The 12,867-nt window shown below is 37.4% G+C and overlaps 1 protein-coding gene across 2 annotated transcripts in view; it reads right to left on the bottom strand.

Moving 5' to 3' along the window:
- Window positions 1-12,867, bottom strand: part of dgkb (diacylglycerol kinase, beta) — a 75,602-nt gene that overhangs the window by 27,340 nt on the left and 35,395 nt on the right. For both annotated transcript variants that reach the window (XM_051862637.1, XM_051862638.1), the window contains exon 20: window positions 7,557-7,621. In XM_051862637.1, the coding sequence (XP_051718597.1) occupies window positions 7,557-7,621 (65 nt within the window). The remainder of the gene's footprint in view (window positions 1-7,556; window positions 7,622-12,867) is intronic.

Below are 12,867 nucleotides of genomic sequence, written 5' to 3'. Positions count from 1 at the left end.
GGATAAAAAGTACCCCATGCCCACGGTTAAATATACTGCTGGATCTTTAATGTTGTGGGCCTATTTTTCTGCTGGAGGTCCTGGACATCTTGTTCAGATACATGGTATCATGGATTCTATCAAATACCAACAGATAAAAAATCAAAACCTGACCGCTTCTGCTAGAAATCCAATAATGGGCTGTGGTTGGATCTTCCATCAGGACAATGATCCAAAACAAACATCAAAACCAACACAAAAATGTGTCTTTGAGAACAAAATGAAGCTTCTGCCATGACCATCCCAGTCCCCTGACCTGAACCCTAAAGAAAATGAGTGGAGTGAACTGAAGAGAAGAAGCACCAACATGGAGCTGGGAATCTGAAGGATCTGGAGAGATTCTGCATGAAGGAATAGTCTCTGATCTCTTGTCAGGTGTTCTCCAAACTCATCAGGCATTATAGGTGAAAACTCAGAGCTGTTATCTTGGCAAAAAGAGGTTGCAAAAAGTATTGAATAAAAGCGTGCCAATAATTGTGGCCAACGTGTTTTGGAGAAAAACATTTATTTCATACTGTGATTTTCCCTTCACTTTCAATTATTTTCCTTCAATGAAAGGTTAGATTTTTGCTAATTTTATGAATTAAAGATCAAAAGGATAAACAATGCAGATTTATTTTTACACTCATCTTTGATCATATTTACCAAGGGTGCCAATAATTCTGACCACCACTGTATGTATATATATATATATATATATATATATATATATATAGTTATATACACTATATTGCCAAAATATTGGGACACCCCTCCAAATCATTGAATTCAGTTGTTCCAATCACTTCCATGGCCACAGGTGTATAAAATCAAGCACCTAGTCATGCAGACTGCTTCTACAAACATTTGTGAAAGAATGGGTCGCTCTCAGGAGCTCAGTAAATTCAAGCGTGGTACCGTGATAGGTTGCCACCTGTGCAATAAGTCAATTCGTGAAATTTCCTCACTACTAAATATTCCACGGTCAACTGTTAGTGGTGTCATAACAAAGTGGAAGCAATTGGGAACAACATCAACTCAGCCACGAAGTAGTAGGCCACGTAAAATCACAGAGCGGGGTCAGCGCATGCTGAGGCGCACGATGCACAGAAGTCGCCAACCTTCTGCAGAGTCATTAGCTACAGACCTCCAAACTTCGTGTGGCCTTCAGATTAGCTCAAGAACAGTGTGTAGAGAGCTTCGTGGAATGGGTTTCCATGGCCGAGCAGCTGATCCAAGCCTTACATCACCAAGTGCAATGCAAAGCGTCGGATGCAGTGATGTAAAGCACACTGCCACTGGACTCTAGAGCAGTGGAGACGAGTTCTCTGGAGTGACAAATCATGCTTCTCTGTCTGGCAATCCGATGGACGAGTCTGGGTTTGGCAGTTGCCAGGAGAACGGTACTTGCCTGACTGCATTGTGCCAAGTGTAAAGTTTGGTGGAGGGGGGATTATGGTCTGGGGTTGTTTTTCAGGGGTTGGGCTTGGACCCTTAGTTCCAGTGAAAGGAACTCTTAATGCTTCAGCATACCAAGACATTTTGGACAATTTCATGCTCCCAACTTTGTGGGAACAGTTTGGGGATGGCCCCTTCCTGTTCCAACATGACTGCGCACCAGTGCACAAAGCAAGGTCCCATAAAGACATGGATGAGCAAGTTTGGTGTGGAGGAACTTGACTGACCTGCACAGAGTCCTGACCTCAACCCGATAAAACACCTTTGGGATGAATTAGAGCGGAGACTGCGAGCCAGGCCTTCTCACCAACATCACTGCCTGACCTCACAAATTCACTTCTAGAAGAATGGTCAAAAATAAACACACTCCTAAACCTTGTGGAAAGCCTTCCCAGAAGAGTTGAGGCTGTTATAGCTGCAAAGTATATATATATATATATATATATATAAAGTATACAGAAACTCAACTAAACCTGCTTGACGCGCGAGAACAAACATCTGGTGGACATCAAAGTGGTAGTTGCGTAGCTGTCAATGGAGGGACAGAAATCTTTAAATTTCACTAAAAAGATTTTCATTTGTGTTCTGAAGATGAACGAAAGTCTTACAGCTTTGGAAAGACATGAGGGTGAGTACATTTGGTCTATTCAAATTCTGAATATGTGGTTACAATTTTGTATTTGCAAATAAAATCAATTTTCAATGACTTTTAGTGTTATAAGTGTTGATACCTGACATGGTTGTGCAAAGTGTGAGATCTTCTATCAGTCAGTATGTGAAGTGCCAAACATCAGGTGGAGTTGTCTGCTATTTCTGTATGTAAGTAGTGTGTGAACATGAGGAGGTGGGTGGGTGGAGCTGGGAGGGGCTTGAAAGTCCAGCAGGGATGGGGACAGGGCCACAGGTGAGATCTCAATAAATTACACTCTGAAGTGGTCATTAATTATAGATGACATCCCAGTCAGACCAGCGATTTCATTTGAAATGAGGAGCAGTGTGCATAGCGCTGGTGCCCAGGGCTCTGGTGCGATGGCTTACATGTGTGTGTGTGTGTGTGAGAGAGACAAAGAGAGAGAGAGAGCAGTGGGTCAAACAGTCTTAGCTCCTGCATTAGCTTTTTGATGAGGACCCTCATTACGCTAAACGGCCCTCTATGGTTCAGCCTCCCTCCGACTTGAGGAAAGGTTAAACAGAGAATAATTAAAGAAGACCGCCTCAGGCTGAGCATGTCACCCTTAAGGCGACACTCTGGTCAGCGGTAGGCTGTTTCAAAGACGGCTCAGTAGAGCTCAAGTATTCTTCCCTGGCCAGTATCATACAGCTAAAATAAATGACACATTAATGGCACTTTAATTTATTTCACACGTGGCGTGAATGTGGAAATGGCTACAATGCAATAACAGAATAAAAAAAGCCTTGAACAAGTCTTTAAAAATAATAAAATAAGGGTCAGTAAGATTTTTTTTTATGATTTTGAAAGAAGACTGCGTTTATTTGATCAAATATATGGCAAAACTGCGAAATATTATTACAATTGTAAATAACTGTTTTCTATTTCAATATATTTTAAAATGTATTTTATTCCGGTGATGACAAAGCTGAATTTTGCTCAAAAGACATTTCTTATTATCATTATTGTTGGAAACAATCAAAGTAATTTTGGGGTTTAAATATTCCTTTAAAGTTACTTATGTGGAAATATTGAGTGCATAAACATTCACGGCCACACATCCAATCATGTTCATCCGCCATATGACAGTTTTCAGCTTGATACCATATACAGTCAAACCAAAAATTATTCAGACATTTTTGATATTTTGATATATTTTACTAGTGGTTGCAGGACAATATATATTTCATTTATGTAAGTAAGGATAGCAAAATAAACTGTGACATATTATACCCAAAAATTCTTCATACAGTGGACTACCAGTAAAATTGATAAAAAATTTGTGACCAAAAATTATTCAGACGCTTTGACCTGACCGTGTTTTGCTTAAGTGTTATCTGACATAATTAAGATTATTTTTTTCTGACACAGTTTAACTCTGAGATCTTATTATATTTTATTACCATTTGTTTAAACTATACTGAATAAACTTATTAATGAATGAAATGTTTAAGGTGTCAGAATAAATTTTGGTTTGACTGTAGCTCTTATTATTTTTTTAATATGGTACCTGCATCAAACATTGTAACAGGCTTTTAAATGGCATTGTTTTTTTATGATAATTTTTTAGATGGCAGTGATGATTAATACCAACTCAACACAATTTTACTATGGTATTGTGGTGGAAAACACATTCACATGGTATTTTTTGAAGGAGACAACCACAAGGCCACACATTTAAAAAGACAGCACACATACTGTAATAATAAAGTTCACAAAGCTGAAGACAACTGAGACACTTTCTTTTCTCCTTTTTGGCATCATCTTGAAGACAGAGATTATCTTGGAACCGCATGAACGATCAGTGATGAGAGAGAAAGTGTACTTTAACGAGTCCACGCGACGCCGCCACACTGATTGTCTGCTTTTAATCCTCGACCTCATTATCACCCTCTGGTCTTACTCCAGCAGTAAATTAATCTATCTGCAAAGTGTCAAATCTTCTCACTTTCCTCCTGGTAATCACCCGAGGTGCAAATAAAACCAGGGAGCCGGGTTCGCTCAAGACCCCGCGTCCGTTATCAACGAGACGATGTTATAATTAAAAACCAATTGGCCATTGTTGGGTTGCTCATTAAGCCGATCAAATATTTGTGTCTTCACTAAGGTCAATGCAATGACATTCAATAACAGGCAGTGTGAACTGGAAAAAATGTTAGAGATTGGAAAAGTTGCAGGGAGAAAACAGCCAAAAAGTCATGAAAAAGATGCTAATTTCAGTGCTACGCCATATTAAGACTGGCAAAATTGTACCAATGACCTAACTGGCTTGCTAGCACACTTAACTAATATGGTTAATGGTCTAAAAACATTTTGTATGAAGTAACAAATAATGCACAGGCAAAAACATAGATCAACCAGACTAAAAACACAATAGTTAACATTATTTTTCTGATAGAATGTTGAAAATCATGCAAAAAATGTTCTTTAAAAAGCACCTATCAAACGTTTCATAGAAAGACCCCTATGGATCAACGCCTTTAACTGTAAGTGAGATATTCATGGCCTATGCTTCAGCAATATGATGATATATTAAAACAGTTATATATTTGTAAAAGATAAAGGTTCCTAGAAAAATCCAATACAAAAAAAAATCTGCAATACCTTCCTAACTATGATCATACATTATTGAGGGAGAAAAGATACTATGTAATAGAGAGATCTAAACCCATTCTCTCATGTGAATTATTTATCAAATTCAAATAACAGATGGTATAATTTTCTTAAAATATCTTAATAATTATTCAAAAGACACAGTGGTATAAAACAGTTCCTGTACACACACTCTTGTGTGATCAGAATACTGTTCGATTCTACGTCCCACACAGATCTGAATCACCATCAACAGTCAACATTCATGCCTTCTGACTCCTGACCAATCCTGAATTCCTGAAATTAAAATGCTATCTGCTCGCCGGCTTTGAAAAATAGTATCGCACGTAGAAAGTATAATTACCATTTGATTATTAAAAGACTCTCCTGAAGGTCTTGTGTCATCACGGTGATGGAAAAATGATGTCAAACTATCCAAGCAAATTCAATTACCCAACCAATTACTCGCCTGCGTTCGTACTGACTTATTGGGACATTAAATATTAATGGGAGCATAGATATCAAATTTGCTCATCATTAGAAGGTGCACACATTGTGGGCTAATCACAGATGTTCCACATCACTCAGATCCTTTCAGCAAAGAATTAAACACTCCAACACAAAGGAGCACCTACATCTGTTGCTTGACTATTCATAAAGGTCTGCTGGTGCTAAAAGAATAGGAAATAGTAAATCTATTTGTGTAAATACATACATTGAGTAAGCCTGTCACTCCAATAGCAATATATAATACATTAAGGATGAAGTGTATATTATCTGTGACATTGGCATCACTAAATGCAGATGCAAAAGTAATGAATGTTTTCAAACAGGTTTTTCGGTCGACTATTGGTTAGACAAACAGATAATCCCGCACCAAATTTACATCATTGGTTGAGCCAATGTTGCTGTGACAGACTGCCTAAAGGGTTAGTTCACCCAAAAATGAAAATTCTGTCATTTACTACTCACACTCATGCCGTTCCACACCCGTAAGACCTTCGTTAATCTTCGGAACACAAATTAAGATGTTTTTGTTGAAATCCGATGACTGTGGCCTGCATAGCCAGCAATGACATTTCCTCTCTCAAGATCCATTAATGTACTAAAAACATATTTAAATCAGTTCATGTGAGTACAGTGGTTCAATATTAATATTATAAAGCGACGAGAATATTTTTGGTGCACCAAAAAAACAAAATAACGACTTATATAGTGATGGCCGATTTCAAAACACTGCTTCATGAAGCTTCGGGACGTTATGAATCTTTTGTGTCGAATCAGCAGTTCGGAGCGCCAAAGTCACGTGATTTCAGCAGTTTAGCAGTTTGACACGCGATCCGAATCATGATTCGATACACTGATTCATAACGCTCCGAAGCTTCCTGAAGCAGTGTTTTGAAATCGGCCATCACTATATAAGTCGTTATTTTTTTTTTTTGGCACACCAAAAATATTCTCGTCTCTTTATAATATTAATATTGAACCACTGTACTCACATGAACTGATTTAAATATGTTTTTAGTACATTAATGGATCTTGAGAGAGGAAATGTCATTGCTGGCTATGCAGACCTCACTGAGCCATTGGATTTCAACAAAAATATCTTAATTTGTGTTCCGAAGATGAACGAAGGTCTTACGGGTGTGGAACGGCATGAGTGTGAGTAATAAATGACATTATTTTCATTTTTGGGTGAACTAACCCTTTAAAGGATTAGTTCACCTTAAAATGAAAACTATCCCAAGATTTACTCACCCTCAAGCCATCCTAGGTGTATATGACTTTCTTCTTTCTGATGAACACAATCTGAGATATATTAATATCCTGACGCGTTCAAGCTTTATAATGGCAGTGAACGGGGCAACGAGTTTGAAACTCAAGAAAGTGGAAACTTACGAAAAAAGCGTAAGTGACGCGACGCCAGTTCCATTTTTTTCGTAACGTGAATGCAGAAAACGGTCTGGCGGAAGCTAGATATTTTACTTCATAATTTTTTACACATATGCATCGCTTCGCTTCAGAAGGTCTTTATTAACCACCCGGAGCCGTGTGGAATATGTTTATGATGGATGGATGTGGATGGAGACACTTTCTTCAGCTCATACTCGTTGGTAACGCTCAGTGCCATTATAAAGCTCGGATATTTATTAATATATCTCCGACGGTGTTCATCAGAAAGAAGAAAGTCATACACACCTAGGATGACTTAAAGGTGAGTAAAGCTTGGGCTAATTTTCATTTGAAAGTGAACTAATCCTTTAAATAATGGATTACTTTACTAACTAATAATTTGGAATCAGTAACGGAATACAATTTGCAAGTAATCTACCCAGCACTGTATATATACAGTGTTACATGCGTACATTATCGTTATAATTAATTCATTGCTTTTTTTTTTTTTTTTTTTTTATCATAATACACCCTATCCCCTACTGGTGCATTTAGTCCTTATAATACCCGAAGGTTGTGGCCTTAAACAACCTTTCTAGATCTCTTGTGTACACATTAACTTCTAGTATTACGTTAAAAACATTCTTCTTTCAAATTTACGAAGGTTTTTCTGCTCAAGATCAGATTTTGGGATCCATAACAATACAATGCCACATCTTCATCTAATTTTAGTGAATAAAAGCATGGCAGAAGTCTCAAAGACACACCTGAGGGGGGAAGGAGAGTTATCAGGGCATTAACTCACTGTAAACCCAGCAGACACGCTGGCGAGCTTACAGATCGAGATGACAGCCAAAACAGTGGGAGTTAAGATGCAGTGTTGGTGAAGTGTTTGGTGTTAACACAAAGACAGAGAGAGAGGTACCTGCTGCTAAACCTTTCTGGATGTTTCTCTCTCATAATGTGGAATCGATGAGCGATAGATGCATCCTACAAAAAGAGAAAAAAGCAAATTAGATATAGCGTCAGCAATGTTTCGTGAGCTTCTGACAATGCTTCGTTAGGGGCCTTTGACGTATTAAACTCATGTGTCAGATTCTCTCATCATCCGCTGTGCATCTGGGTCTTAAAATCTCGAATTTGACAAAACAGCTGTGTGAAGATGAAAAGACAACAGATTGAGGATTGTATTGAATAGTTTCATGATGGTTTTATCATGGGCCATTAGCTATAAACAAAAGCCTCACGTCAGAGACGTCGCAGACAGAGACGTGTTTATTTTAAAACCAGATGAATGTATTTTAAAACCCGACAAAAATCTGACAAAAAAAAAAAAAAAACTAAATTCCTTTCCCTACACAGAGCACCAATTATGGGCCTGATCGCCCTTCTACATGGCTGGAAACAAGTTTGGGCTCCATGCATATGTATGTGTGTTAACAGATAAGGTGTTTGCGATTCGTTGCTGGGGTTCTAGCCAACGATGATGAGTATTGACAAGAGGTCTAACACGTGGTTCGGCTAATTAATCACACACATATACAGGATGCTGCAGCTCTGCTGGCACCTGTCGCAGATACTCTTCCACTCTGACATCTGGGGGTTAGAAGTTCAGACGCACTTGCATGTACTTTGTGTATTGTAAATGTTTTGTTGCTATGGTGATGTACAGAGATGGTGGTTGGAATGTAAACTGACTACATGTCCTGATTGAGAAATGTAGATTCTGAAGGCCTGATCATTTGTAAGGACAAAAAGGAAAAGCAAGACAAACACACTTTATACACATTATCGAAGATATTCAGATTTCATTTAGCAGAATTCCACAGATTTAACCCCATTATCAGCGCAAAAAACGTGATTCAGTGTGGCTATCGCTTACAGGAAGTACACCTAAATGTGCTGAAAGGGTTAAGAATATAATTAATCATTATAGACAGGGTGTAAAATAAACTTTTTTGTACACATGACAAGTGAATTGAGAAAACGTACTATATATCTGAATGGCCATGAAACTGTATTTTATCATTTGTTTAAAGTTATATTATTGTTGGCATATTATTGAGATGTTCACAGAAAACAGCAATATGGCACAAAACTGTTTGACCTATGCCGAATACAGGCAAAAGTGGGACCTTTTATGATAATTAGCCCGTTACACAAACCCATTTAAGTGAAAACTGAAACATCTACAACAGGAAAACTAAATAAAAATTAAATACAAAAAATTTAATTGTCCCACTTTAAAGGGTTAGTTCACCCAAAAATGAAAATAATGTCATTTATTACTCACTTTCATGAAGCTTCTGAGCGTTATGAATCTTTTGTGTCGAATCATGATTTGGATCGCGTGTCAAACCGCCAAACTGCTGAAATCACGTGACTTTGGCGCTCCGAACCGCTGATTCGACATGCTGATTCATAACGCTCTGAAGCTTCCTGAAGCAGTGTTTCGAAATCGGCCATCACTATATAAGTCATTATTTTGTTTTTTTGGTGCACCAAAAATATTCTTGTCGCTTTATATTATTAATATTGAACCACTGTACTCACATGAACTGATTTAAATATGTTTTTAGTACATTAATGGATCTTGAGAGAGGAAATGTCATTGTTGGCTATGCAGGCCTCACTGAGCCATCGGATTTCAACAAAAATATCTTAATTTGCGTTCCGAAGATGAATGAAGGTCTTACGGGTGTGGAACGACATGAGGGACATGAGTAATAAATGACATTATTTTCATTTTTGGGTGAACTAACCCTTTAACAGTTTTCTGCCTATTCTGATTTTAGACCTTGTGTTTTTGCTTTGGTGAGTAAAGGCTAAAAATGTCTCACATGTTAATTATAATTAATTAAATAATTAATTATTATTATTATTTAAAAAAAGATTTGGCTTCCTACCTCAAAATCTGAAAACAGATTTTTCACTAAAGTAAAATTCAGATGTGTGGCAGTCACTGAGGTTTTTAATACACGTCAAATTGTTTTCCATTATCACAGCAATTTTTGACTTACTAATTAATTTGGGAGAATGGGGACATCAGGGTTATCATCATTAACTAAAACTAAAATCATAAAAAGCATTTTCATTACTTAAAATAAAATAAACATTACCTGAAATAAATAATAAAAAAAACACTTCAGCCAAGGCAACAGAACTGAAGTACTGAAAGCACTAGAACTAAATAAACTAAAAACAAAAACTTGAACTGTAAAAAAAACTGTAAAAAAAAAAACTGTATAGACATATAAAAAAAAAAAAAATGACAAAAACTAACTAAAACTTTAAAATTAACATGAAAACAGAAAATATAAAAATAAAATCTAATTCAAAATGTTAACAAAAACAATAATAGTACATCAATAGCTGCGTTTACATGGACCCTAATAATCAGTTTGCAATCGGACTAGTTGCACAGTCGGAATAAGTCACATGTGACATCAATTGAAATTAATTGGTATTAAAATTTCATTTGGATTGTAAGGGGTGGTTTAAACCTTTTCTGATCTAAGTTCTACGCATGTGCAATGACGAAGACATGATGTAAGACACATGGAACGAGCTGTTGTTGTTGAATATAGTTTAATAAATGACTCATCATCTGTGAAGTGGTGCAGGACAGTCCTTGCTTCGGACCCGAAATAGATAAATATTAAGCCTACTTTTTAAAACAAAGAAAAGAAGCAATGGCAGGATGATTAGTTAACAGCGGGAAACTGTATATCCGTGCAGCGTGCGCATGTCCAAAGATCAATTCCGATTTGAAGCTTGTGACATATAGGCCACATTTACATGGTTCAAGTGACCCAATTCCAATTTTTCCACCCATGTGTCAGATCGGACATGACCCATGAATGTGTAAGCAGGAAAAAAGCACATGGATTCCGATATTCTCAGATCGGTTTCAGGCCTCATTCATACATTGAAATAAATCTGACATGAATCGGATACGTGCATTTGCATCTGCAATGTAAGCGGACAGATCGGATATTCCCGTCAATGCGAGTCATACGTCACTGAAAAAGTGACGGTAGTGAATGGCGTCACATGACTCTTCTCAATGCCCAGGCTGCAACAAGGGCTCTCCACATTTTTCTCCTCCTTAAGAGACCAATGTTTTGCTGACCTTTAAACATGGTGCAGAAAGCAAAAGCTTGTACTATCATTTCGTCTGCGTCCATTGCAAATCATACGTTTTTTACTTTCTTTTTGGCCTAAGCTGGGTCAGTACGTCTACCTTGTGTTCTTTCACCAAAGTGTATAGTGTAAATATCAGATATGGGTCACTTTTAAAAGAAGATGTAAGATGGTCATCAAAAAACAAAAAAACAAAATCAGAATTTGGGCATTAAGACCTGGAGTGTAAATGTGGCCATGAATGTGCACTTCAACCCCATCACTTTATTCACCGTTCATGTACACTATGTTCGAATTCATTTAGATAGAAACAAAAAGTATCCATGTAAACGTAGCTAATGATACTAAAGTGTATGGAGGGAGATAAAACACTGTATGGAGATCAAAAGTTCAAACAGGTCATTTACACTTGACAAAGGTATATTTTGGGGGAAAAGTATGAGTGAACTTGGGTGTGCTCAAAGATTAAAAAAAAAAAAAAAAAAAACTTGCAGAAACTTTCTTCTATACCTCCCTCTCTTTCCCCCCCAAGACCCAAACACACTCTTAGGACCATTTGTGAATCCAGCCCCTCCAATGAAACCACCTCCACACAGAAGACCCCCTGCTAGCTCACTGCTGAAAATTTTTTAGTGGAAGCCAAAAAAATCAATTCCTTTACTGTTGACATCTTTTAAACCCGCTGTTAGTTGCAGAGCAAAGGGAGGCCGGGGTCCCACCAGGCTCCGTTTTCTTCAACGCAGAACAAGAAGAAAGGTAAAATGACAGGCGTATCTAAAAGATTGTATTGCTCTTTTCTTACAAACTGCACAATATATAAAAACATGAGAGCAAAGGCACGGTCTCCCCTCGGCCTGGCTCTGGTTTGATGCCCGGCGCTGAAACCAAGGAGCTTTCAGAGACGTCATCGTATCCGGCGTCCATGAAGGAGAGATTTCCTTTCATTGACTCTAAAGTTAAAGTTGCAGCAGTCAGTCACTCGCTATCTTTCATCTGCCGTTGTCCACCCCTCCCAGATAATTACCACTGCACAACTCTTGTGACCAAATTAATAAAGGGACATGTGTAATGTTCTCTCATAGTTCACCATTTAGTCCAATTACGGCTTGTCCAGGCAGATGATGTGCCTTCACCGGGAGAGTAATGACTTTGACATGAGCGCAGGGTCATTAGGAAACAGACTACATTATCTTAGGCGATCCTGTATGATTAGGGACTGTCTCTAGCTTCTGGCTCTGACCGAAATGATAACACCCCCTGTCTAACAGAGAGGGATATTTCAACTTTGGTATTTAAATGGTATCTAATTACCCAAAATATCACTTGACAGGGTGATCAGTCAACGAGACGAGCGTTAATATGAAGAACAGCTTTGATTCGAGAGAGTTTTTGTTGATGCGTTGCAGATGACAGACGTTTCTTATACCAATCTTGTTAGTCTTTGGATATAAAAATTTGACATTTAAAAAAAAAAAAAAGATTTTGTATTTCGTTGTATTTCTTTTATTCATCAACACTTTGAGATAATGAAAAATACATTTCTGCTTATTCTTTTTAAAGTGCTAAAGTTTGATATCTTTTTCCTTTTGATATCTTTCATATTGACTTAATACTCTGTAATATTTTCCATTTAGAAATTGGTAACTTGAAAGACTTAAAAGTTGAAGAACTTGTTCAGATGCCGTGATACCCTTTTGGTTGTGTTTTGTTTTAAATGTCTTAAATTACCCTTATCTGTTAAAATGTTCTTGCACCATCTTGTCTGGCAACAGCTGCATTTGTTGGCTGTTTAGTTCCTTGAGTTCATATTCATAATTACGGAAGACATTGTTTTTCATTTGCATAATCTGCAAAGTAATTATGAGCACGACTTGCTCTGTAATCTCTATTGGTTTTCAGTTGTTTTCAAAAGGAATTTGTGTTTTCATGTAAAATGTGACAGGAAAAATATCACATGATCCCACTGAGATTTGCACTTCTCTTTAGTCCAAACAAACAACTAAATTTGTCAACGCATTGAAATTTTTATTTCATTAACACAGTACAGAATATACTGTAGCTGAATGATTACTGAGACAGCAGAGATCTATCTA

Source organism: Ctenopharyngodon idella, chromosome 15 (assembly GCF_019924925.1).
Source record: "Ctenopharyngodon idella isolate HZGC_01 chromosome 15, HZGC01, whole genome shotgun sequence".
NCBI lineage: Eukaryota > Metazoa > Chordata > Actinopteri > Cypriniformes > Xenocyprididae > Ctenopharyngodon > Ctenopharyngodon idella.
The sequence above is the reverse complement of the archived record's forward strand: the minus strand, read 5'-3'. Positions and strand labels throughout refer to the sequence as shown.